This window comes from Grampus griseus (assembly GCF_964374135.1).
Source record: "Grampus griseus genome assembly, chromosome: 8".
NCBI classification, from domain to species: domain Eukaryota; kingdom Metazoa; phylum Chordata; class Mammalia; order Artiodactyla; family Delphinidae; genus Grampus; species Grampus griseus.
Window position 1 is genome coordinate 58,864,528 of NC_139002.1, and position 26,845 is coordinate 58,891,372.

The window sequence follows — 26,845 nt, forward strand, 5'->3', positions numbered from 1 at the left end:
TGCCCTGGTGCCTGCTGTCAGCTGAGATGTGTGTCATTGGGGCCCTAAGAAGGCAGGAGCCGCCAGGCCAGTGCTCCTCTCTCTTTTCCTCGTGGCAGATCCCAGAGGCTACAGTTCACAAAGCAGGCTCTGTGTACCCCTCTTTGAATCTCCCATTAGCCTAGGTATGAGGCTGTCAGATAAAACCACTGAAGCCAGGGGAGGGGCAGTGAACTGCCTAGGGTTGGGGTGGAGGCAGAAGACATGCATAACAGAGAGCCAGAGCGCTGGCCTCCTGAACCCAGATCCAGCCCCCCTGCCACCCATTTCTACACACTTAAAGAATGTGGGTTAGAAGGGGTGAGGGTGATTATCTGACTATGCCCCTCACACTGGAGATCTAAGGTCATCACACAAGCCTCATGGGGACCTGCAACTCATTTTACAAGATTTACTTTGCAGAATGGACCTTGGGGTCACTTGCCATCAGGGCTCCCTGCTCACCCCCTCCACTTTTAAAATTGGGCCTGATTCACACACATCTCAGAGCCCTAAGCACTTCAGGAAGAAACACCTCTATTTGTGAACCCACCGTGACAACTCCTTATCTTTCTCCAGCACCTTTAAGAAAAGCTGTTCCATCCCAGAGCTCTAGGATGGTGAGGCTAGGAGGTTATACATTCTGATGCTCGCATTCTACAGATGGGAAGCTAAGGCTCAGAAAGATGATGGGGACAGCCAGAGCAGAGGAAGGAACCCTGGGGTGGGAGGAGGCTGAGATCTGGGTTCTGGGAAGGATGGCCATGTACTCTCCCTGTGGCAGTGGACAAGTGATGGGCACTTGTGCCCTATTAGCTGCCCATCCAGGGGAGCTCACCACGGGCCCTAGCTCTCCTTAGCCCTCTGCAGTCAAGGGCAAGTCACTAGGGTCAGTGAATGCTAGCCTTGGGCCCATTGCCCCACTCATACTGGCCTCACCTCAGAGAAATTGAACTATTGGCCTCAGTTCACACGGGGCAGCTGGAGGCAGAGCTGGCACTAGGACCCAGGGGGGCAGGTAGCAGCCTCCCTGGCTGAAAGGGGTGGCTGGAGTACTGGTGGACCTACCTACCCTGTGGCTGTGGAGCTCTGGACAGCTCCGCCTGGGGAGGGACAGGGTAGCCCCAGAGCTCTGGGGCCAGATGCTCTTGAGAGCCTAGTCTAATCCATGCGAGGTGTGTGAATACATGCGTGGGTGCTCAGGAGGGGTGGTGGTGGACAAGGGCCAGAGTCGGGCTGGAGGAGAGCCTGATTAAAGCTCCCAGCCGGGAGTGAGATGGGAGTGGCTAGTGGTTGTTGGGGGCTGCAAGCTATGGGCTCTTGACTGTGGTAGGGGGAGTGTGCCCATCTTTGGGTCTCTGGGTGGTTCCTTGTGTCTAATTAGGTTGTTGCAGAGGTGTGTACCTGTGAGTATGGGAGGGTGTTGAAGAGAAGGGGTTCGCAGGTAACTTCCAGAATCCCTCTTCGAGCACCTCCTCGCCCTTCTTCTCAGAGCCCACTCTATCTGGGCCCCTCCCCGACCCCTGCCTGAGGACTGGTAGGGCCAGGTCCCCTTCGGAGGCGGGTAGGGCGGGCGCTAGGACCCGGCGGGGCGGGGCGGGGCTCCGAGACCCATCTGCTGCACCTCCGCAGCCAGGAAAATACCGAGCGCCGGCGAGCGGAGCCCCCGGAACCCCCAGCCTAGCCCGGGGAGAGGGAGGGAGGGAGCGGGGGCGCGCGGGGCGGGGGGGGGGCGCGTGGGGCGGGGCCGGCGGCGGGACCCACTGCTCCTCCCCCCAGAGCCCCCGCGCGGCCCCGGTCGCCTGGGCAGCGCGGCGGCGGCGGCGGCGGCGGCGGCAGAGGCGTTCGCACCTCCGGCCCCGGCGGGCCCCGGCGGAGCAGCTGGCACAGGTGAGCGGGCCGGCCCCGCAAGCACCCCACCCCCACCACGGGCCCCGCGCCGGCGCCGCTGCCGAGTTAGTTGAGCCAGTCCGGCCAGCGCTGCGCGGACCCCGCCGGGCCGTCCGTCACCTCGGGTCGCGGCTCCCCCCGGGTCCCGACGGTCCCCCCCCCGCACCCGATACGCAGACCCCACTCCGGCCCCCAAACCGGAGGTCTGGGTCGCGCCTAGCGAAGGGGTCGGGGGGCGTACTGCTCTGTACCGGCGGTGCGCGCTGGCCAGCCCCTGCCTGTCTCTCTCTACCCGCCAGGACCCCGGACAGCCGCACCCGCGCCCCCAGCGCACTGACTCCGGTTCCCAAACCGGTCTTTCAGGTCCCTGGAAGGTGGCGTCAGCATCTGCAGCCGCGTCGACGTTGTTGGAGCTTCCGCGGAGGACCCAGGAGAGCCGGACTAGGACCAGGGCTCTGGGCCTCCCCCATGGAGAAGTCAGCTGCCTCAACTGAGCCCCAGGGGCCTCGGCCAGTCCTGGGCCGCGACAGCGTCCAGGTGCCCGACGACCAGGACTTCCGCAGCTTCCGGTCAGAGTGTGAGGCCGAGGCGGGCTGGAACTTGACCTACAGCAAGGCCGGCGTGTCTGTGTGGGTGCAGGCTGTGGAGATGGATCGTACCCTGCACAAGATCAAGGTAGGGTTGCCCTGCAGCAAGTGTAGTCTGCACTGCACCCTTACTTCCTCTGACCAGGGAGTCTCCTGGTCCTCCCGCAGGGTTACAGACACCCGGTTGCACACCTCAGACTCTCCTGTGAGAAACCAAGAGGAGGCACAGTTTGCTGGGCAAGCCCCCATCTCACAGGTGGGCCAACTGAGGCTTGGAGAGGGGGTGTGACTCCCTCTGGCTCACTCAGCCAGAACCCAGGCTTCTGCACACCCCTGCCTGATCCGGGGAGGTGGGCTGCTGTCAGGCCTACCTAGGAGAATGGTCTCCCTCAGGGAGCCCTCTGCCCATGGAAGCCTTCACCACGTCCTGACTTGAGTCATCTGAGGAGGGAGACTGAGCCCTTCTCTCCTGAGTTCTTGGTTCTCTCAGCCTGAGCTGGGTCTCTTTCCCCACTCTCTGCACCCTTGGGTGCCAGGGATCTGATTCCTTCCTGTCTGATGCTCTGCTCTTCCCCCTTCCCTCCTGGCTGTTCCCTGAGTCTCTCCTGCAGGGACTCAGGATCCTGGCTGGCAGATCCTGAAAGCAGGGCTTAAATGTCTCTGCCTTACACAGGGCCAGACTGGGGGTGGGCTGGGGGAGGAGAGGACCAGCAGATGCAAGGAAGATGTAGGCACATTCAGCCTCCCTCACAGCCATCAACCCCATTCCTCACAACCCCCTGATTTTCTTCTCTTTGCTTAGATAGGGCCAGCTTGGGGTTTGGGACCCCGTGAGCCCACCTACCCTGGGGAACTAGATGGGGAATAGGCTGGTGAAGGCTCTGATTAGAGGCCTCGGTAGCTTCCTCCAACATAACACATCTGGCATTGCTGTGAGTGCCACTTTGCAAGGGGGCAGGTCTCCCTTCAGTGGGGTGCTGGCAGTAAACTGTACCCTTCCCTTTCTCTTGCCTCACCCTTCCTGCTGTCCTTCTCGAACATGTGGAGGAGTGTATTCCTGTGGTGGAGGCGGGCAGAGGTGGAAGCAGGACACTGAACTCAGAGGGCACTCCTGCCCGTCCCCTACTTCAGCCCCTCTTGCCTGGGACCTGCTCTTGGATTTGGATTTAGCTCTGGCATCATGGCCTCATACCAGGGCCAGAGATGTCTGACCTTCCCACTCTGACCCTGTGCCTTTCTGCCTCACTTTGTCTTAGTCATTTAGACCTTTGTCCACCTGTCCCCGTGTGGTCTTCTGGCTCACCCATTCTGTCTTCCCTTCTCCCTTCTATAATTCTCTGTCTGCACCCTGGCTATCTGACTGTCTCTTTCTCTCTGGGTTTCCATGTGTGTCTCCCCTCCTGGGACTCTCTACCCAGGCCTGAGGACCCTGGGCTGGGGCCTTCCCGGAGGCCTGACCTGTGTCTGAGCCTGAGGAGCAGGGAAGGGCAGGGCAGCTGGTATGTTCCAGCTTAGTGCTCTCTGAAGACAGGGACAGGTCCTATCCTTCTTTGTGTCCTCAACCTCCAACACAGAGCAGGGATGTTGGTTGAATGAAGGGTGGAAGGAAGGAAGGAACAAAGAAACAAACTGAATAAAAGGTGAGCAAAGTTGTGAGAACAAGGTTGTTTTCCTGACTGTGACCTAGGAAAGGCTCAAAGGCTGGGCTGTGCAGTGGGGTGGGGAAGTGTAAGTTCCCCACCGAGCTGGCTCTCCAGAGGGAAGAGAAGGGGAAAGTCTGAACTGAGACCAGTACTCCCACCCTCTGTGTCAACAGGGCGGAGCTGCCTCCTCCAACTGGCTTGGTTAATGAATAAACCCAGCCTAGTCCAGGACTGGAGTTGGCAGTTCTGGGGACCAGAGTGCCACAATGGACCCCTTGTGGCCAGATCAGATTTGTCAGGTGTTCTTCCTTGGGAGTGGAGGGGACTTGGAAAAACAGGGGTATTGTGGGCTTGTGGTCAGGGCATACACCTGACCTTCCTTCCCTCTCAGACTCAGCAGAGGTTGGAGGTGCCTTTACAACCCCAGTTTCATACTCACCCCTCACTGGGGTGCAAGTATGGACACCGAGGTCCGGAGAGGAACGGGGGCCAGCCCAGACTCACACAGCCAAGTCCCAGCAGAGCCAGACTTGGCACCCAGACCTTTAGCCTCCCTGCCTAGTTCTCTCTGCTGTGCTCCCCACAGTGGAGGGGGGACTGGGGCCAGGAGGTGAGCAGAGCTGGGGCCTAAGGAGGAGGCTGGGGCCTTGGTTACGGGCATCCTGAGATCTCTGATCCCCTCAGCACAGCCAGATGGAGCTGTGGGGGACAGGCAGAGGTCTCTGAGCTCCCCATCCCCAAGATTCCAGGAATCCATTTCTGGTAAGAGCCCCTGCTCTGAGCCAAGCGTTTCTCTCCATGGTCTAATTTACCCTCTGGCCAGTCCTGGGCAGTAGCAGGCTTGTCTCCATGCTACAAACAAAGAAACTGAGGCTGAGAGAGGTGATGTCACTTGCCTAAGGTCATGTCAGCTGAGGCAGGAGTGGAACCCAGGCCAGCCTGGCTCCAGAGCCCCTGCCTCTCTCAGCTTGGGCTCACATCTTAGTCAACATTCTGGCATTTGACCCCATCAATAACTCTTTGAAGGACGTGGTGTTCTCATCATCCCATTCTTGTTTGATAAATGAGAAAGCTGAGGCCCAGAAAGGGGAGTGGCTTGTCAAGGTCACACAGCAGGTCTGAAGCCAGAGTCCCCTGGGTCACTCTGGGAGGCTGCGACTCAACCACAGGTATTTGTTGAGCTCCCCCCTCCCCACAGCCTGTTCTGGGCCTGCCCTCTGAGCTGGAAAAGCTCCTGTACATGCCCTGTGTGCATGATCCCAGGTTGGGGGAGCGGGTCCACCTATCTGCCTACCTGATTGATTTCCTCCACCTCACTCCCTTTCCCCCAGGCTTACCTTCTCCCTGCCCCTGCGTCCAGAGGTTTCTGGAAGACATTGTGGCTCTGGCCCAGCACTTGGAGCCAGGACAAAGGGACAGGGCTGCTGGAGGCCACCTCTTCCCTTTCCCTCCCTCCTGGCCTCCAGCCTGGTCTGGTCCCAAGCCTGCACTGTGCTCCGGGCACTGGAGAGGAGGCAGATACCACCTCCTGAGAGGTCAGGCTTCGTCCCAAAGGCAGACGCTGCACATGGATCCTGGGTCCAAGGCAGAGGGAAGCTTGGAACGTGAATACAGGTCTCTCAGTGCCCAGACCAGGCTTCCCCACAGCTCCTGTAGCAGTAGAGAAAAGGGAAACCGGGGCGTCTGTCACTTATTAAAGCAGGGCCAGCTGGGGAAGAGGCTGAGGTCTAGTCCTGGCTATGGTATTCTTTTGCTGTGTTTGTGACTGTGGGCACATCCCTGCCCTCTCTGGGTTATGTCTCCATCTGTGCCATGGGGCTCTCCTGGCTCCAAGGGCCTCTAAACTCAACGCCTGGGCTGGGGCCCATGGAGAGGGATGAGGCACAGGGGACAGAAAGCAGGAGATGACACGGTCTGCCCAGCCCTGCCCTGGATGCTCATGTGCTCGGGCTCTCTGATGCTGCTGTGTACCTAGGCACCTGAGAGGCAGAGGAGACCTGGCCCCTGTCCTCAGAGGTGTCCAGACCTTGGTGGAGAGAAGACTGACAATTCCAGGTGACCCCCTGCCCACTGCATGAGGCAGGTGTCCATAGGCAGACCACAGAGGCAGGAGTGGGCCCGGTGGGTAGGGGCCTTGAGGGGCTTGATGGTTGAAGCAGGGGTGCGAGGTCTCCTGGGGGAGTGCAGCTGAGAACCTGAGGTTCCTCTTGCCACAAAAAGCTGGGTGGTGGGGACCTATCTCCTCTGACTTCCTGTCCTATGACTCTTCCTCTTCCCCTTTGGAGAAAGCTTCAGTGACCCCTCCCTGACCTGTCTCACTGGCCACCTGCTTCCACACCACAGGCCCCCTGGGTTCCAAGCTCTTAAGCCAGTGCTCTGGCCTGTCCCCTCTCAGCACCTCATTCTCTCCCCCTGTAAAATTTGGGATCATCTCAGGGATATCCAAGGACCCTTCTCACTCTTAATGGTCCATGGGACTCAAAAGGGTCATGGGGAAGGTGGGGACAGCCGCAGGGCCAGGTGTTTTCTTCATGTTGTCCCACTGAGTCTTCACAACTGTCCTGTGGTAGTTGTGAGTCTTATGAACTCCATTGAACAGATGTGAAAGCTGAGGTTCAGGGCAAGAATTCACTTGTGCAGTCAAACAGCTAGAAGGTAGCCGAGGCAGGATCAGAGCCCAGGTCCTTGAGACTCCAAGGCCGAGATCTCTTCACTCCCTTGGGCCTGCTTATTAGCACCATTGGGCCCTTCCGTCTCCTGGACCCTGTGGCTCAGAACCTACCCCTGTCTTCTGCCTTCGGTCTCCCTGTACTGTGCCGTTGTGGGAGGGCACCCTGGAGTGGTCCCAGCTGAGCAAGAGCCCAGTCCTTACTGTGTGACCTTGGGGGGTTACTTCACCTTTACGAGCCAGTCTTCTTATCTGTGGTGGCAGAGGCAGGAGTTAATTGAGTTTTAGGGGTTTGGATTCAGTGAGTTCAGGTTCAGGCTGGGCCTCTGCCACCTCTGGGGCTCAGTTTCCCTCCTCTACAGGAAGAACTTCCTTCTCTACAGGAAGTTGCTGGGCAGGTGGTTTGTAGAGGCTGTCCTGGCCTTAGACCATGGTAAAGGCTTCTGCACTGCTGAACACAGAGTAAGGATGGAGAGCTAAGGCCATGACAGTCTGTGCCATCTGAGAGGTCCCTAGATGGGGCTCCTGAATCCAGGCTGAGGCCCTGAGACCCCTATCCTGGATGGCTCTAGCTCTGACTTGGTGTGAGGGCAGCTGGAGGAAGTAGTCCAGAGCTGTCCTCAGGGGAGAGACAGGCCCCTAGAGAGCATGACCCCAGCGAGTCAGGGTCTGGACCTTCAGGTGCAGGAAATCAGAGAGAGGAAAGGTCAGAGGTGGCTGGAGGCTTCAGGGAAGTCTTTGTGGAGATGCCTGGGTTGGTCTGAGGGGGAGAGCACAGGGTCCAGAGTCCTGGCCATGTGGCCTTGGGCAGATTGCTGCCCCTGCCTAGGCTTTAGCTTCCTCATCTGTCACATGTGAATAGTAGTGCTGCCCTGCCTGTCTTTGGGCACTTCATTCAAGTTGGGGACAAAGAAGGAAATCAAACGAACCCTGCCCTCAAGGAACTCCCAGTTGGATGCTGGGACAGACACTTATCACAGGAGCTGCAGAGACCCAGAGCAGGCCTCTGAACCAGCCTTGGGGGCCAGAGAAGGCTTCACAGAGGAGGAATTCTCAGGTGATCTGTTTGGAATTGGGTAGAGAATGAGGAGTACAAGTTTGACAGCATTGGGAGCATTTCATACAGAGGAACAGCTGTGTAAAGACCCAGAGGCAGGAAACAGGGCAGTGCATTAGGAGAGCTGCAGGTGGTTCATTGTGGGGCTTGGAACTCAGGGGGCAGGAGGTGATTAGACAGCTAGACCAAGGCTCTAGGATTTGGGTCCTGGAGGTTCTAGGGTACCAAGGAGGGTTTTAGACAAGGTGGGTGGTAGGAGGAAGATGCTGCTGTATTTGTCTGGACAGACATGCCAAGGCCTGCACTAAAGCAGGGACTGTGGGGAATGGAGCAAGGGATTGCATCCAGAAAGATTTAGGAGGGATAAAGGATGGGACATGGTGGTTACAGCATAACTCTTGTGCAGGCTGGGATGTAAGATAGTATGGACGTGCAGCCCCCTGGGGGCAAGGGACTGGTGGGGTGGGTGGCTTCAGTCAGTGTCCATCCACGCTGGGGCTAGAAGAGCCCTCAGCCCCCAGGCTGGCTCTGTTCCTCCATGACCAGGTCCCCAGGCTCTGGCTTTTAAACTTTAACGAGCCCCAGCTCAGTTTCCAGCCGAGAGTCTTTAAAGTTTCAAGAGATGAGAGAAAGGAGGCAGTCCTGGAGACAGATGGGTTTTCTTTCTTCCCCTGTGTCTCCATGCCTGGCTGGGCCACCTGGAGCCAGGGCTGCGGGTGCCATGACCCCGGAGGCCTGGTACTCTTTAGGGTTCTGGGACCTGAGCTGGGCCGCTCCAGTCTGTTCATGAGGGGCCAGCGGCCACCGAGATAGATGGGAATTAAAACTCTATTCCCACCCTGCCCCCTTACCTTTACCCCTGATCTGGGCAGGTGAGCATCCACCCTCCCCACCCCAGCAACAGGTGAGAGGAAAGGTACTCAGACCATGCACTGGGCTCGAGGTGTCTCTGTCCCTCCCTGTGCCTCACTTCAGGCACGCTTGGTCAGGCCTCGATGCTCTGGGACCCCTGGAGCTGTAGCAACACAGGGAGTGGAAGAAAGTGTCAGGCGCAGAACTTAGTGATGGGTCCCACACCAAATACAGACTCCTCTCACCTGTCATTAAAGAGAGGCTGGGCAGGTGGCACTGGGCAGCTGGAGCTGTTCTCTGGGGTTTTAGCATAATAATTGCCTCCCTGCCTCTCAGCCTGGCTCCCTGAAGGCAGCTACTTGCTACCTCTGACCTCTCTCTAGAATTTTTATGGCTTGGGGCAGTTGAACAATGCCTACAAGTTTACCTCCCTCCCCTTCCCCTCCGCCACCCAATGGGAAGTACAGCTAAATACTGCCTTTGGTCTCCTCTGCATTGCCTGGGCCATTTAATCTCATCCTTCGAGTTCCCTGTCACAACCTGCATCTAACCTTCGTTTCCTGAGAAATCCCGCTACCATCTCCTTGATGCCTCCTCCCTGTTTTTGGACCCTTCTGGATTGCCTGGGACCTTGTACTAGACCAGGGAAGTGATGAGTCTTAAGGCAGAGGCCTGACAGCCAGAGGGGATGGAGTTCCCTTGTGTGTCTCCAACATTCATTCATTCAACACATATTTATTGTTCACATACTGTATACCAAGTATATCCAGGAATTTAGTGGCAAACCAGACACATCAGACCCTGTTGTCATGAGTTTACATCCTGAGGGGGAGACAAGCAAAATAGAAGCAAATAACTAAATAAGATACCAGATGGTTGTCGTGTGTTATGAGGGCAGGATGATGTGATGGGAGTTGTCTGGCCTTCTGTGTGTGGAGCTGGATTGTATGTGCCTGTGTGTGTGATCTGGTCCTTAGTTGGGTAGATTGTGAGCCCCTCAGGGGCAGGGCACCTGACAAAGGTCATTAAATCTATATTGAATGTGTTTGTGTGTGTGTGTACACGTGCCTAAGGTTGGGTGTATGTGCTCTGAATGTGAGACTCTGTGTGTGTTTCTGTGTCTGGCATTACTTTGTGTGTGTGAGTCACACCCCCTCACTGCAGCAGAGTTGTCTCTGATCCAATTATGTCTCCTCAGCTGTCTCCCAGTGGCTTCCGCCCCCCAGCTCAGCTCTGGCTCTGCCTCGGTTTTCCCCTCCCTGCTTCCCTGCAGCCTCCTGTCTTTGCCTCTGGGCATGTCTCTGGGTCTCAGAGTCTCCCCTTGGGGTGTGTTTTCTATCCCTGTCTTTAATGGTTACTGCCTCTGCCTTTATGTCTCTACTTGTTCCGTTTCCTCCTTTTTGTTAATCTGTCCTGGTTATTTATTCGTTCAACAAACCTCTTCTCATGTCTCCCACCCACTCTGCCAGCCACTGTGCTGGTGTTGGGGACCTGGAGTTGGACCAGACCTGGGCCCTGCTCTTAAGGCCTAGTGGGGAGACTGATGGAGATGGTGACAGCCCTTCGTGAGGACTCAGGTCGAGGGAGACGTGGCTGACAACGTGGTGGGGGGCAGTGGCGTCTGGGTAGGACCTGTGGGGCCCATCAGGAGTCAGGTGGCAGGCTGAGAAGGTCTTGGTGGGTGCGGACTAAGGGTGAGGAAGGAGAGGAGGCAGAGCCAGAGTGGGGAGGACGTTTTGGTTAGGATTTGATCTTGAAGGCAGAGAGAGGCAGCAGAGGCTTTCAAGCTGGGCAGTACCATCATCACTGGGTTTTATTTTTTAATTTTTTTATTGTATTTTATTGTATTTTATTTGTGGGATCTTATTTCCTTGACCAGGGATCGAACCCGGGCTGGCAGGAGTGAAAGCTCAGAGTCCTAACCACTGGACCGCCAGGGAATTCCCAGCACTGGGTTTTAGAAAGCTCCCTGGCCCCAGGTGGCAGATCAGCCTGGGAGCCAGGAGACCAGTGATGAGGCTGTGGCTGCACCGGTCCAAGCAAGGATGTTGAGGCCTGCCTGGGTCTGGCGAAGAGGAGCTGTTGGGAAGGTCATGGCCAAGCAGAATCCCAGGTTCCAGGCACAGGCGGGGAGCAGAGGGGAGTGGGCATTGGGGTTGGATAATCCAACAGTAGTGGATATGGTGAGGGTGAGCCTATGGGCTGTCCAGGGGGTGACGCCCAGGAGGCTGTTGAAAATGCAGTCTGGAGCTTGCTAGAGAGCTTTGGGGGCATGAGGCCACTGGCAGCGCCTGAAGTCCAGGGAAGTGTTTATCCAGTTTGTGTTTGTCTGCTTGCCTGTGTGTCAGCCCTGGCCCCTGTCTTGTCTCATTGATTTCCCCGACCCCCTTTCTTTTCTTGCAGGCCCACCCACTCTCTGCTCTTTCTCAGGTCTCCCTCCTCTGTCTGGCTCCCCCACCTCAGCCAGGGCTGGAGCAGAGTGGTGGGAGCTCCAGACCAGGAGGTCAGCTTCCAAGAGATCAGAGCAGGATGTTCCTCAGCAGCAGAGGCCTGGGGGTGGGGAGGTGGGGGTGGGGGTGGGGGTCCAGGGAGGCTGCTGGAGACTAGGTAGGGGGAGGGGAAGGGGGTGGAGGCACAGTAGGGATGAGTCACTCAGCCCTGCGTGGAGAGCAGCAGAGGGGCCTAGCTTGGTCTGCCTGCGCAGCCTCTGGGAGCTGTGTCTAGGGGAGATATGGCAGTACCTCCGCCTACCATCGGTCTCAGGAGGGCCGCACTTTAGGAGAGAAGATGGGTTGAGGTTATCTGGTGCCAGATCCTCTTCCCTTCAGAAGAGGTTGTCTAGTCATTTTACAGGTGAGAACTCTGAGGCTGAAGGTGGGGGAAGGAGAGCCTGTGACGGGCCCACACCAAACCTGCTCTCTGTGTCCTTCCAGCTCCCCTTACTCCAGGCAGAGCTGCCCCAGCAGCCCCAGCCCCTAGCGTGGACCCTCCAGGGATAGTCCTCATCTGGCCAAATGCTGGCCCACCTGGGATTCCAGAGCAGAGCCTGGTTCTTAGGGAACAGCTTCAGGGGTGGACTTTGGGTCGACACTGGGTTCCAGGATGGTTCTTCACTTCACTTTTCTCAGCCACCATTTACAAAAGGGCATAATCTTCCCTCCTCATGGGTAGTTGAGAGGATGGAATTAGGAGAATTTGCAAGGCCCTAGTGCAGAGCCTGTCACAGAGCTGGCACGCTCTTAACGTTTGCTGAATGGGTGAATGAATGAACAGTCTGAGGTACCCAAGGGACAGCTCCATTTCCTCCCGCGTCCATCCTTGTTCACTTGGGTTACCTTGTGGAACTGCATGAGCCTTCTCCTTCCCCCAGCCGGTCCAGGCCATTTCCAGTCCCCTCCAGCACCTCTGCCAGGAGCCTCTTTCCCCTCCTTACATCTGGGTGCCATCTGTTATTCTGTTCATCCTGTAGGACTCTGCTTAGGTGTGCCCGTCCCTGTACCTGTGTCCCCCTGCTTCCTTCTGTCCCTGCCATGAGCCCCCAGGATTTTCATGCCTGTGTCCCAGCTGAGGGTGGAAGGACCCTGAGTCCCCTCTGGCTTTACTCTCGGCATGGCTACACCACACAGAGCATTTCCAGGCGATTCAGCATCAGCCTGGGCAGCCTCAGGCCCATCTCAGCAGAGTCCAGGCTCCCAGGTCCAGGGAACAAGGACCTCGGGATTCTGGACAACACACTTAACCTAGAAAAAAAAAAGTATGGTTTCTTTATCTTATATAAACTCTATTGTACCAACAGTAACAAGAACCCAAAAATGATAAATTAATCCTTCAGTGCCTCAATTCCTGAGTAAAACGTCTCCCTGTTTCCTTCCAGCTCTCATTCAAGGGTGTAGGTAATTTATGTACAGTTGAGACCATGGCACAGATGGAAGTTTGTGTCCTCTTTTGTTCATTTAACGTTGCATCTGTGGATATTTCTCATATTGCTATAGAATCATTAATTCAGGAACATTTCGGGCAACTGCTCCCTGCCAGACCTCTTCTGGGTTCTGAGGGGCCCCTGCCCCTGCCCTGAGGGAGACCACAGTCCTCAGTAGCTGGGCAGTGATCTTCAAGGTGATGTATCATTCTTCTTCTTTTTTTTTTTTTTTTGCGGTACGCGGACCTCTCACTGTTGTGGCCTCTCTGGTTGTGGAGCACAGGCTCCGGACGTGCAGGCCCAGCGGCCATGGCTCACGGGCCCAGCCGCTCCGCGGCATGCAGGATCTTCCCAGATCGGGGCACGAACCTGTGTCCCCTGCATCGGCAGGCGGACTCTCAACCACTGCGCCACCAGGGAAGCCCAGTGCAACCAGTTTTTGCTGTCACTAACTGGGTAACAGTTTTACCATATGCTCACAAGCAGTGGTTCTTTTATATACTTCTGCTATTTACTAAATATAAACTGATACTTCAGTACAGATTGAATTTACTTTTCTTTATCAGAATTATTAAAGATCTTACAGAAAGTCCCAGAATCTCCCTTCACCTGTCTCTGCCCCCGCCCCTTACACTCCATTTTATGAGGATGATGGCAGAAGTAGTAATCAGCCTCGAGTGCCACAGAGAGTTTTACAAGCGTCCAGGGGGTTTTCACAACGACCCTTCCTTCTGACCTCCACAAAGCAGTGAGGGCCACCAGGCACGGCCCCAGCACTCTAAAAGTCAGAGAAGCTCACGCGGGCATGGCCTCTTTGCTGGCTCACCTGTCCCTCCTTACATTCAGGCAGCATTTCTTTACTAGACCATGCCAGGCACTGGGGGTGCCAAGACGAGCAAGGGGCCAGGATGAATCGATGCATCGCAGTGTGTGCTGATGAAGGGAGGCAGTGGGGTGGAGGAGGAGGCCCCAGGCCAACCTGCGTAAGTTAGGGACATGGTAGGTGGCCTGGGCAGGACACAGCCAGGCTGAAGTTTGAGGGCAAAATAGCAAAGAACCAGCAGGGGGAGGTCCTGGGAAAGCAGAACTTATTAGATCTCTCTCCTCCTACACACCCCCACCTCTGCTTCCCCTGATGCCCTGTGTCAGTGCCCTTGAGCTGCTCTTGAGATTTGGTGGGGACATGGGGGGAAGGTCTTAGGGGTCTCCATTCTGGGGGCCCCAGAAACCCAGAGGCAAGGGCAGGTGCTCTAGCAGCTTGGCTCGATGATGGCTGTGTGGGGCCTTTGGGAGGGGCAGTAGAGGGCCCTGAAGCCAGCAAGCAGGTGGTGCGCAGCCCAGGGAGGAGGACTTGGAGCAGACAGGGCAGAGGGGCCGCTGGAGCTGAGCCTCTCACGTGCCGTGTGCCCTGGGTCAGTGTCTGTATCTCTCAACACCTGGACTGACATGGTGAGGGCAGTGCCTGGTTGTGGGTTGTGAGGGTGGAGGCTGTGGACTTGTGCAGGGCCCTGGTATAAGAGGGCCACGCACCCCCTCCCTGTGCATCCACCCTGTGGCAGGATCTGGGGCACTTTTGTTGTTTTAAACTTTGTTCCTTGCCCCTTCGTGTCCTGCCCTTTGGTGTTAGCAGGAAAGTGCTCCCCTCGGCAGGGCCTGAGAAGTCAGGGAAAATTGCCGGGGCCTAGGGCTGGAGAAGGGCAGCTGCTGCTGGGGGCTTTATGTACAAGTCTCATTTAATCCTCACAGCTCTGCTCCGAGGGGAGGATTATCCCTGTTTCACAGATGAAGATATTGGGATTCAGAACTGAAGTACTTTGCCCAAGCCAAGGCCACACAGGCAGGAAGCAGCAGGACAGAGGCCTATCTGACCAGACAGCCTGGAATTGCTGCAGATGTGAGCTTGTGGGGCAACGCGATGGCCCAAGTCTTCTCAGAGGAGACTTCCAGGTACAGAGCTCCAGTGCTGAGCCTTGGAAAAGCCCAGCCTTGCCTTTAAGCCCAGGGAGGGCTGAGGATAGAGTCGGGAATTTTGTTCAGAGGAAGAATCTCTGAGCTTCGCCTGCCTGGTCAGCAAGCCTTTCTGAATCCAGTGAGCTCTGCGTAATAACCATCAATTAGGGCTTCCCTGGTGGCACAGTGGTTAAGAATTTGCCTGCCAATGCAGGGGACGTGGGTTCAAGCCCTCGTTCAGGAAGATCCCACATGCCGCGGAGCAACTAAGCCCGTGTGCCACAACTACTGAGCCTGTGCTCTAGAGCCCGTGAGCCACAACTACTGAGCCCACGTGCCACAACTGCTGAAGCCTGCGCACCTAGAGCCCGTGCTCCGCAACGAGAGAGGCCACTGCAATGAGAATGCTGCGCACCACAACAAAGAGTAGCCCCCTCTCGCCACAACTAGAGAAAGCCCGTGCGCAGCAACGAAGACCCAACGCAGCTAAAAATAAATTTATTTTTTTAATTTAAAAATAAATTAAAAAATAATAGAGCTTCTCTGGTGGCTCAGTGGTTGAGAGTCCGCCTGCCAATGCAGGGGACACGGGTTCGTGCCCCGGTCCGGGAAGATCCCACATGCCGCGGAGCAGCTGGGCCCGTGAGCCATGGCCGCTGAGCCTGCGTGTCCGGAGCCTGTGCTCCGCAACGGGAGAGGCCACAACAGAGGCCCGTGTACCGCAAAAAAAAAGAAAAGAAAATAATAATAATAATAACCATCAATTAACTAAGGCAGTCTCCAGTTGCCAGCGTGTTTGTTTTAGCTGGGCCAGTCCTGCCCCTTGATGAAGGGAGCAGAAAGTCCTGACACTTTGGGGTCAGGCACACCCAGGCTCTGGTTCGCTCCACCACTGTTAGCTTTGTGGCCTTGGTTAATCATTTTACCTCTCTGGGCCTCACTTTCTGCATCTGTAAAATGGGGGTGATGATATCCATCAGGGTGTTGGGAGGGTAAGAGACAATATCTGCACAGGGTGCAGCTTGACGCCCTTGACGGCAGAGGCGGTTTGACCTAAATTTCAGCCCCTGTGGGGTCCGTGGTCCAGGTGCTGCTGTCTCTTTTGTGGCATGATGAGTTAGTGATTTGGAGCACATGGTAATGGTTACTGAGGTGGTAGCTATTGTTTGGGGCTATGATTGATTTGACCGCTAGTGCTCCACCCGGGTCAGGAGTGCTTTCTCTGTTTTAAATACAGTTCTTTTGGGAAAGGGTGATTTGCTTAATAGTTATTCCTTTAACGAAACTGCTAAAATGCAATGTGGTGAGAAGTCAGTACAGGCACGTTTCAGAGCCCAGATGGACCCTGAGGCACGTTTCAGAGCCCAGATGGACCCCTTACCCTTCTCTGGGCCTCAGTTTTCCCAGTGGTGACCTGAAGAGTAGTGGTGGAAAAGATCATCTCCTGGGTCCCTAGGACTTTGGGATAATCCATGTGCCCCATATATCCCACGGGCAAGGATATTGGAGATCTGCTGTGTGAGGTCTTGGCATTTGGGCCAGACTTGGATCCATCTGTCCGTGTCTCAGTTTGCTTGTTACTGCCCTGGCCATTGGCCCTCAAAGCCACACCACAGCCCCATGGACACGACCTGACTTCATTTCCTCTGTCTCAGGTCAGCCATCTCCCTGGGTCCTGGGAGATACTTCAGCCCCTTCCCCCACCACTTCCCTCTTCTTGTGGAGATTCCTCTTTCTCTAATGCTGAGCACTGGGAAGGCATCTCCCAAAGAAGGACGGGGCAAGGGGTGGGAGAGAGGAGGGTAGAGTGAGACACCGCTGGGGCACTGGACCCTGCTCTTTTCTTATTTATTTAAGCCTCCAGGCTTTTGCACCCACCAGTCTCTCTGCCTGAAATGCCCTCTCTCCCCTTTCAGCAATTCAGTTTCTTTTAGGTTCAGTTGCCCTCTGATCCCACAGTTCCCATGCCCACCCCCTCAACCCAGCTCATTCTCTAGTGGGATTTTATGTCCCCATCTCTCCCACTGCCCACTTGATGGGCCCTCTTTAGGGCAGGGCCCAAGTCTGGCTCACTTCCCAGTTCCCTGCTGCCCAGTTGCAGTCCTTGCACACAGCTGACTCCGGGCAGTAGTGAATGGATGGACGGAAGGGCAGGGCCAGGTGAGGCAAGAGAGGCGCCTGGGGCCCAGAATGTAAAGAGGCACATGCAGACACGGCCTGGTCCTGGCCGTGTGGAAGGGTGCGTGGCTGCTCGTGGAAGCCTGCTTAAGTAATAACAGCTACTGTTTTGGGGGTATCTATGTGCCAGGCATGTTGCATACATTATCTCATTTAATTTAATCACAACATACCCATGAGATAGGTACTTTTTTAAATTTTAATTTATTTATTTAATTTATTTTTGGCTGCATTGGGTCTTCTTTGCTGCACGCAGGCATTCTCTAGTTGTGGTGAGTGGGGGCTACTCTTTGTTGTGGTACGTGGGCTTCTTACTGCGGTGGTTTCTCTTGTTGTGGAGCACAGGCTCTAGGTGCGTGGGCTTCAGTAGTTGTAGCACACGGGCTTAGTAGTTGTGGTGCATGGGCTTACTTGCTCCGCAGCATGTGGGATCTTCCTGGACCAGGGCTTGAACCCATGTCCCCTGTATTGGCAGGTGGATTCTTAACCACTGCGCCACCAGGGAAGCCCCGAGATAGGTACTTTTATTATCCCCATTTTTCACATGAGGAAACAAAGACTCAGGTGAGTTCAATCTTGTGCCTAAGGGGAGGAACTGGAATTGGAACCTGGAATTGCCAGACTCAAAGCCTGCAGGAGTCACCCCTGATGGCCTTTCTTGCTTGTCCATTCCCTTCGACCATGGCTCTATGGGGTTCTGGGCAATCCCAGTTCTCTACCTCATGGGGTTTGGAGAGAGTGGAGTGTAGGGGGTACACAGTCTAATTTCTCTCGTGTCACCTGCTCCCTCTGGGCCTCAGTTTTCTCAGCTGTAAAATGGCTGCATGTGGGACTTCCTGCTGTAAACCAGGCCTTAAGGGCTTTGCAGCCAAGCATGGCTTGCTCCTTGGCTGAGCAACCCCGGCACTGCCTCCCGTTCAGTTCTGGTTTCCAGGAGGAGCTCCCAAGCATCCAGCCAAAGTAAGTGACTTGCGCAGGGCCCAATGGCTGTGGACTCTGGTCACAGCCCCGCCCACCAGGTGCTCTCCAGTGACTCACCTCTACCCCTACTTGTCCCTCCAGAAGCCTCTTAGAATTACCTTGCCCATGTGGTGGCTGCAGCTGCACACAGGAACAATGCTGGATGTAATTTACCCCTCTTGGCTCATGCACGCAGCCTCCTGGGGGCTGTGGAAAGAGCCGGGCCCAAAGCCAGACTGGCCACCTGGACCGCCTCGGTTTCCTCACCTGCAGCGCTGCCTCCACAGCTTGAGTTCTCCCCTTCCCAGCAGGCCCCACAGCTGACCTTCCTCCCTAGGAGCCTGCCGTGAGCTTGGGAACCCTTTGAAGTTTCCTTCTTTATCTTAAAATGTTATGCAGAGTTTATGCTCAACTCAGTGCCTGGTCTGTCTCGTGGCTCTGCGTGCTCCTCCCACTGCCTGCTGTCCCAGAGGGAGGCCCCTGGTCCTGAAGCCACAGAAGTCCAGAGGGAGAAGAGGCAGTCTGGGCAGTGTAGGCCTTTCTCAGAGTGCACCCAGCCGTGGGTGCAGCTTGCCCTGGGGGCACCAAGGCTGGCCTGAGGGAAGAGGAATCCCCAGGCTGGAGTCTAACCTACAAAGCATAACTCTTCTGTCACTACTCCTTCATATACAGTCACTGTCTGGAGGACTTGCAAAGCCAAGCCAGCTTCCATACTTGGATTTAGAGAAGTTGTGGTTTCCTCAGAAGCCACACTTGAGTGCTCCTTCATGGTTAAGAGTATCGGAAGATCCGGTTTTGAAGTTCTGCTGCTTTCTTGCCGTATGATTTGGACAGGTTGCTTCCTCTCCTGAGCCTCAGCTTTCTATTTTGCAGCACAGCTCACCGGGGGGTGAAGAGTGAGTGTGTGTGTTGAATGTCAGGTGCAACACCCAGACCTCAGTGTCGCTGCACAGTGGAAGTTTGTCTGTATGCTCCTGACCATGCCAGCTCCGGCCTCTGCCATTTTCTCCATCCCATCCTTCTCATCACTTTGTTCAATCACTCATTTATTCGTTCACTCATGTTTCATTAGTCTCTCTCAGTCTGATATAGCTCCTGAGTCTTTCCTTGACTTTCATGACCCTGACACTTACAGGCCAGATATTTTGTAAAAGTCCCTCATTTGGGGTTTGTCTGATATTCCTTATGATTAGATTCAGATCATGCATCTTTGGCAGAAATATCACATAAGTGGTACCTGTATTTTTTTTATTGCATCCTATCAGGAAACATCCAGTTGTAACTTGTCCTATCACTAATGATGTTCACTTTGATCACTTGATTAAGGTGGTATCTGCCAGGCAATGTGAAATTACTGATTTGATGGGAAGGAACTTTGAAACTATATAAATACCCTATTCCTCATTAAACATTAAATTTATTTATTCATACCTGTATATACTTTGCTTTCCTATTTTATTCAGTGGAATATAATCTGTTACTATCATTATTTATTTTAATACACGAGTTGGCCCAGCTTTAGCCCATGGTAGGGGACCAGCTGTCCTGTTTGCCTGGGACTGAGGGATTTCCTGGGATACGGACTTCCGTTGCTAAACTGACAAACCCTGATGAGTTGGTCATGGAACCAGCGGGAGCCCTTCACACTGGCTCCTGTGTCTGCTGGGCAAGGTCCCTATCATTCTGTCAGTACATTGTCCTTACTTTCTGGCACAGTGAGATGTTCCAGGTACATCTTATACTTAACTCCGACGTAGCCCTGGAATTACGCATTTCTCCAAGAAGACCTGGAGGCAGGACCTTTGAGTATTAGGCTGCAGCACACCATGGGCTCTGGAGCAGATGGAACTCATTCAGCTTTCCTACAGGCCACGCTGTTCTCTCTGCCAGGGCCACTTGCTAGATGCCTACCTTCCATGCTGAGCTGCTCCATGAAGACTGATTCCCCACATGCCTCACCCCACACAGCTGACCACCTCCTCTGTGCCCCACTGGGCAGTTTGGGTACCTCCCCGTTTCCAAGTTGGTCTCCTTTCTCAACTGGAAGCCTCTGAAGGACAGGCCTCAGATTCATCTCTGACTCTTCTATGCTCTGCACAGAGCTGAAGCTGGTTAAATGACTGGATCTAGTCATACCACCTGGTGGAGCAGAAAAGCAAACAGAGGGCAGGGAGGGAGGATGACACACAATGAGTCTTTGCAGGCTAGAGCTGTCCTTGAACTTCGGTTTTCTTAACTAAAATGGGGCTTATCCCTCAGAGTGCTGCTGTAGGAATAAAATGTGGTAAAATGTGTAGAAAGCCCTTAGCATAGTGCTTGTGGTGAGCGCACCTCTCAGTATCTCTGGGAAACATTTTTATTTAATTTTTTTCCATTATTGCAGAAGCAGTACTATATATATTAGAAAATTAGAAATACAGACAGCAAAAAGAAAATAAAGCTATTATATGCTCATCATTTATAGATTGCCACTCTTAACACCTTAGCGATTGTGCTTCCCAGGCCTTTTCTGTGCATATATTTTTCCCCCAAAATGAGATTATATCATGCACTCCGTTTTGTAACTTGCTTTGCTTCAGGCAGCAACCTCCACCATTTTGTTTCAGTAAATTTTCAGCACATCTAATTAATACTCAGATCATACTCATATTTCTCCTGTTGTCCCAAATATGTCCTTATAGCTATTGTGTCCAAGCCAGTATGTAATCCAGGACCACACTTTCTATCTGGTTATTTGTCCTATAAGTCTTAGTCTAGCCCAGTTCCTTCCTTATGACATTGACCTGTAGAAGAGACTGGACTAGTAGCCCTGCAGAATGTCTCACCATCTGGCTTTGTCTTGTATTCTTATGGTGACACTTAACTTGTTCCTCTGTCCATTGTATTTTCTGTTAAGTGAAGCATATCCAGGGCTTGATGAGTTCACTGGTGCCTAGAATACCCAATGGGTAGTGTCCTTCCTGTGTCCTTTCATCACCATTAGTGGTGCCAGGGCCTAACCCAAGATTAGGGGGAAGGTGATGTGACCCCTCCCTCATATGGTTGCATGTATTTACTTTTTAGTAGAAAGTAATGTGTGGTTCCCTTGGCACCGTCTGAACACCCAGTTCTGGGAAACCTTTTTAAACTACACAATAGAACTTGTCCATTTGCTGAGGGGAACATGATCCTGGGGTTTGGGCTTTCGGGTGAAAAAAAATCACAGAACAAGGATATGGACTGAGTTTCATCTTGCTGAGTGTAAATCTAGTAAAACCTGGTTCTGTTTTTATTTGCTTTCCAGACACGTGATCTAGGTTAAATCCCAGCTTTGCTACTTACCAGCTGGGTGACCGTGGGCAAGTTCCTTAACCTCTCTGAGCCTTAAGTTCCTCTTTGGATTTCTTATCTGGTAGAGTTATTGTGGGGGTTAAATAAAAAAAAAAAGTGTCCTCGGCTCTTTTCTCCCCTAGATGGAAAGCTCTTTGAGAACAAGGCTAATAAATAGTAAGAAATCCAAAGATGTTTGTTGGGGGAATTCCCTGCGGTCCAGTGGTTAGGACTCCTGTGCGTCCACTGAAGGGGGCATGGGTTAGATCCCTGATCGGTGAACTAAGATCCCGCATGCTACACGGCATGGCCAAAAACAAAACAAAACAAAACCCAAAACAAAACAAAACCAAACAAAAAACAAAGGTGTTTGTCGGATGGCGGAAAAAAGAGAAAAAGGAGGGCAAATGGTGATAAGTACCAGGTGATAAGTACCATGGAGGAAAGACATCATCCATTTAGGCATTTATTTGTTCATTCATGCTTTCATTTCATTTAACATGTACTCGTACCAGGCTCTGTACTGAATCGACTGAACCTCTGCCCATGAAGTTCAGGGACCTGGAGGGCACAGATAAAGAGATTCAGTGTATGGCAGTCCAGAAAGTGGGCTGGGTAATTCAGGAAGACTTCCTAGAGGAGGAGACTGGGATGAATGGGGAGGTTTGGTGGCGGCTGAGATGGGGGAGACAGTCTCTGGATGCAGGGGCTTTTTCCTGGCACAGGTGGCTTCTGGGAGGGCTGGACAGGGCTCATGGCAAGAGGTGAGCCCATGCTGGCTTCAGAGGTCACTGTTCCTCCTGTCCTCCTCCTCCTCCCTCCTTGCCTGTCTGCCCTCCCATACCCTAGCCAGGACTTTGAGCCCTGTGTGACCTTGACAACCCATGTGTCTGTCTGCAGTGCCGGATGGAGTGCCGTGATGTGCCAGCAGAGACGCTCTACGACGTCCTACATGACATTGAATACCGAAAGAAGTGGGACAGCAATGTCATTGAAACTTTTGACATTGCCCGCTTGACAGTCAACGCTGACGTGGGCTATTATTCTTGTGAGCAGACGCAAGCACGCCGATCCCAGCCCCCTCCACCTCCATCCAGGCCTCCCGCCCAGCCTCCTCCTCCCCCGTTCCCTCCTTGGGGTCACTCCCATGGCCAGGCTGCTCAGAGACCTGAGTGCAGAGATGTAGGGTTGCCCTCCCTGAATCCCTATCCACTCTCAGACACTTGAGCACACATGTGCACTCACACACACATATGTACTCCCATGTTCAAGCATACACATTCCACACAAACACACATGCACAGTCATGTACAAAACCCACAGCCACATGCCACCTACTCACAGTCACACATTTCATGGACACGCTCACAGTAATACTATTGTTTTCTCATACACTCACATTCACATATGCAAACAGATCAGGCCAGCAAGGTAAGGGCTGTGTGAGGCTGTGAGGAGCAGGGATGGCTGGATGCAGGAGGGGAGAGGGTTCTGTGCTGTCTCTTTGCTAGTTGCAGAAACTAGGTCTGGTGGTGGTGGTGGGGTACATGTTTGGACCGGGGGAGCTGCCAGTTAACCAGGCATCCCTATGTCTCTGGGCTTTGCCACGACCTTTCAGGCAGGCAGGCCAGCGGTCTGGCTGAACTGTCCCTTGCCCTCTACAGGGAGGTGTCCAAAGCCCCTGAAGAATCGTGATGTCATCACCCTCCGCTCCTGGCTTCCCATGGGCACTGATTACATCATTATGAACTACTCAGTCAAACATCCCGTGAGTCAACCTGCCTTCCCTGCTGGGTGGGCAGGGGAAGGTGCCAGCTAGGGCTGGGCCAGCAGACCTAACCCAGGGAGAGGACCCTGGCTGCTACCAGGACTTCTCTGTGACTTCAGGCCAGGCAGGAAGTCTTCTGTCCCTGTTTCCTTCCTATACAGTGAGAATAATGGTTCCTGTCTTCCTGCTGGGGCTTTCAAGCAGATGAGGAGAGGGTGGTGTGGGCCATCACTGTGGACAAGTGGGTAGGATGGACTGGCTGGGAAAGGGGGAGCAAGAGGTGAGAGGTAGGGTCCTCTGACCCTCCCTGAGTCTGGGTCTCCATGGCAGGCAGGACAGGCAGGTGCAGCTGGCCTGGGCAAGGGTGTGTGTGTGTGTGCGTGTGCGTGTGCACGCGCTCATGCACGCCCATGTGTTTGCTCATGAGCCCTGACCCCAGACTTGGGTCTTTCTAGAGGGGAACAGGGGAAGCTTAAGAGGGGCAAGGATGACTCCTGACTCCTCCCTTTCTCCTCACCCCAATATCGGGCCTGGCCTGGAGTGGATGCCAGGGGATGTGAACCAACTCTGTGTGTGTGTGTGTGTGTGTGTGTTAAGTGTACTTACAAAGACACCTTCTTTTCCCACACCTTGAGTCTCACCTCCCTGTGCCTTCCATCCCCAGAAATACCCACCTCGGAAAGACTTGGTCCGAGCTGTGTCCATCCAGACGGGCTACCTCATCCAGAGCACGGGGCCCAAGAGCTGCGTCATCACCTACATGGCTCAGGTGGACCCCAAAGGTGAGGGCTTGGCCCTGGGATCATGGGATCCTTCTGTATACCGCAGGGGATGGGGCTTGATCTACTTGATCTGCTGGGATCCAGAAGGGCCTCTGTTGGGAGGTGTTTTGTATTTGGGGGCATCTACACCCAAAACATTCTTTGAACCGAAGTTTGAGGTTTTACAATGGTTTGAAAAGCAAGGGCCAAGGTGGTAGCCACTGCTCCATGACGAAGCTTTTAGCACTCTTCATGGACTCCCGCTCCCCCACGCTCTGACTTGCTCCCTGCTCACTGGCTGCTCCCACTCTGCCTTGTTGGCTTCCATCCTGAAGGTCTGGGTTTCCTAGGCCCCAGTGCTTTTTCCCTTGGGAGGGCTCAGCTACTCCCCAGGCTTCTGTGGCTAGGTTGACCACATGTTTCTCTTTGCTGAGATCCAGATCCCTGTGGCCATTGGCCTCTTGGACGTGTCCCTCAGGGTGTCTCTTAGGACCTGAGGCTCCCTGTGTCCAATGATGAACTTACTGTCTCACTTCCTAACTTGCCCCTTCTCCTAAGTCTCTTCCCTCCAGTCACTCATGCCAAAAAGCTGGTGGTTGTCTGGGGTCCCCTCTTCTCAGCTCCCAAATCTAGCCACTAATTATTGATTTTACCTTCTAAATAGCTCCTAAATCTGTCATTTCTTTCCATACTCAGCGACCTTGTCTGTCCATACAGCTACCAGAGGAATTTTTCCAAAGGACTTATTTCCTTGTGACTCTCTTCTGCTTAAAATCCTTTTGTGACTTTCCATTGCCCTCAGAGTAAAGTCCAAGCCCCCTCCCCAGGTTTCCCAGTCCCTCCTCATAGCTTACACCTTCCTACCTATCTAAGCAGCCCTTTCCCTCGGCCTAGAAACACCTCTCTTCCCTTACTCATCCCTCCAGGGCTGCTTCACCACCTCTATCCCTGATACCCAGAGGACTTGCTGGCTCCCTGCCCTGTGGACCCATCCCCCTCTAGCAGAGTACTTGGCATACTGTTGGGGCCCCCCAGACAGTGAGTTCCTCTCTCGGTCCCCAGGGCTGGTCCAGGGTGGGTATCACTGAGTGAATGTGGAGTGAGTGAAGGAATGGATGAATGACTAGAGGAGGGGTAAGCCTTGAGCATCTTTGCCTGGGTATGCCCCCAGCACCACCGAGGGCCCACTGGCCCAGGCCCAGAGCTCCCCGGTACCTCACTGAGTAAGTTTATTGTGTGTCAGAGGCAGAGCAGACACTTGGGAATCAGACAGGGTGGAGAGCTGGGTTGTGGATTCTAGGTCAGGACAGGCTGGAGTGCTTAGCCAAGAGGTCTATGTAGCAGCTAGGCTTCCTGGGCCAGGGGGCTTGGAAGGACAGGCAGAGCAGCGGATGAGCACCAGGGCCATTCAAGGTAGAGGGACTGGGTATGAGAAAAGGGAGGTCGGTGTGAGTAGAGGGGAGGCAGCAGGTGGGAGCTCGACTGGCCAGGATTTCAACCCAGGTGTTGCCTGAGGTCACCTAGGACCCTGTGGTTTTCTTTTGTGTAGCCCTTGGGCTCAGCAGAGGGCAGAGGCAGGGGGTGGTGGAGGTGGGGGGTTAACAGAGTTGAGCCTGAGGACCATGGTCTGAGGTAGAAAGAGGGGGTGAAGATGATGAAGTCTTATAGGACTTGCCTCACAGCACCCCCTCCCTAAGGAGAAGAGCGTGTCCTCCCTGGAAGCCCCAGGCTGGAGTGAGGGGGCTGGTATGTGTGTTTGTGGGGGGCTGGTTCCCTGAGGTTGCTGCTTCCCTTTTCTCCTCACTACCCGTTCCTGCCCTCATAGGCTCCTTACCCAAGTGGGTGGTGAATAAATCTTCTCAGTTCCTGGCTCCCAAGGTGAGTGGCCTTGGGATTGCGGGTGTGGAGGTTGGGGGAGAGGGTTCCAGGATGAGGGGGTGGGGTCAGGGGCGGAGCTATAAAAACCGGATCAAGAGTCAGGATCCTGGGAGCTGCGCACTGAGCCGCTGGAGGGCGCGGGAGGGGATGTGGTGAAGACAGTTCGCTCCCACCTCACCCCTTACTCGGCGGTGCGGCGACTCCGTAGGCTATGAAGAAGATGTACAAGGCGTGCGTCAAATACCCTGAGTGGAAGCAGAAGCATCAACCGCACTTCAAGCCGTGGCTACACCCAGAGCAGAGCCCGTTGCCGAGCCTGGCGCTGTCGGAGCTGTCTGTGCAGCACGCGGACTCGCTGGAGAACATCGACGAGAGTGCGGTGGCAGAGAGCCGGGAGGAGCGCGTGGGCAGCGCGGGCGGCGAGGGCAGTGATGACGACACTTCGCTCACCTGAGCGCAGCACCACGGCAGGGACCGAGACAAGACGGGGCGGAGCCCAAGGGTGGCGGATGCTCCCGCGCTTTCTCCCCTCCCCCACTCCTTGCGCCTCCTGGGGACGCTGGGCTCCGGCCCAGGCTGGCGCTGCGGCGTGGCTGGACACAGCCCCAATAAACGGTCCCACAGACTCAGCCGGCTCATCACTGTGCCTGCTTCCCACTTGCTCAGGGCACAGGCGCCACCCTCGGTCCCTCTGTTCTACAGTTCATTTTGTTAATTTTATTATTGATCACATGGACTTTGCTCCTTTAGATATCCCCTCATTTCCCGATGTGCAGCTCGGAACACACCCCCTCCTGTCCCTGGTGTGTTCATTATCCTTGCATCCATTCATTAGTTCACTCTTCATCCATCCACCTGTCCTTGTTGTGTGTTCATTCGGCCATTCACTGCAAGCTATTTGGCTGCCTTTTTAGTATATGTGCTGCCGAAGCGAGCACTTGGCTGCCTTTTGCTGCTCTAAGAGAAGGAGCAGGTCTGGCCAGAGGCCCGGGGTCAGGGGTCAGAGAGTGGGCTTCTATTGTAAGACCTTCAGCCTAAGGCCGCCTGGGTCCAACCTATGGACTCGGGGTCTGACACTCTCCAGTTGTGACAGAAAGAGGGGGAGAGGTCCTTGGGGGCAGCATGTTCTGCAGGGAGTTTGGGGGTTGAGGTGAGTGTCATCAGACTCCAGTGCAGTGGAGGGACCAGGCCCTGTGACTTGAGCCCTCCCTAGATCATTTAGAAGACCTCAGGCCTGTGTTAACAGAAAGGGAGGGGCCTCCAACCCCTTGCCAGTGGTCAGATGCCAGTTCCCTGATCCTGTGTTCCACCTGGCTGCTTTGATGTCTAGGCTTTGAAGTCTAGAGGGATGCCTGGGCCTCTCCTGTTCTCTGTAGCCCACAGGTGCCCTCTGCTGCCTGAGGGTCA

The 26,845-nt window shown here is 54.6% G+C and overlaps 1 protein-coding gene across 3 annotated transcripts; it reads left to right on the forward strand.

The window, feature by feature from the left end:
• The first annotated feature begins 1,172 nt into the window (after positions 1-1,172).
• On the forward strand, positions 1,173-26,290 carry STARD10 (StAR related lipid transfer domain containing 10). 3 transcript variants are annotated; one of them, XM_082661193.1, is made up of 7 exons: positions 1,173-1,193; positions 2,272-2,583; positions 21,932-22,079; positions 22,696-22,799; positions 23,464-23,581; positions 25,386-25,438; positions 25,647-26,290. In XM_082661193.1, the coding sequence occupies exons 2-7, from the start codon at positions 2,377-2,379 to the stop codon at positions 25,890-25,892; spliced, it is 876 nt and encodes a 291-aa protein (XP_082517319.1). In that variant the 5' UTR covers positions 1,173-1,193; positions 2,272-2,376; the 3' UTR covers positions 25,893-26,290. The 3 variants fall into 3 exon arrangements, with proteins under 3 accessions (XP_082517319.1, XP_082517318.1, XP_082517317.1); XM_082661192.1 differs by lacking the exon at positions 1,173-1,193 and adding an exon at positions 1,722-1,908 and having other exon boundaries at positions 2,208-2,583; XM_082661191.1 differs by lacking the exon at positions 1,173-1,193 and adding an exon at positions 1,722-1,908.
• The last annotated feature ends 555 nt before the right edge of the window (positions 26,291-26,845 follow it).

What these genes read in the sequence shown, in the direction of transcription:
- STARD10 (XM_082661193.1), top strand. Translation starts at nt 2,377, where the DNA reads ATGGAGAAGTCAGCTGCCTCAACTGAGCCCCAGGGGCCTCGGCCAGTC. An exon ending in ACTACTCAGTCAAACATCCC is followed by an intron (nt 22,800 to 23,463) that starts GTGAGTCAACCT and finishes TTCCATCCCCAG; the next exon opens with AAATACCCACCTCGGAAAGA. An exon ending in GGCTCAGGTGGACCCCAAAG is followed by an intron (nt 23,582 to 25,385) that starts GTGAGGGCTTGG and finishes CTGCCCTCATAG; the next exon opens with GCTCCTTACCCAAGTGGGTG.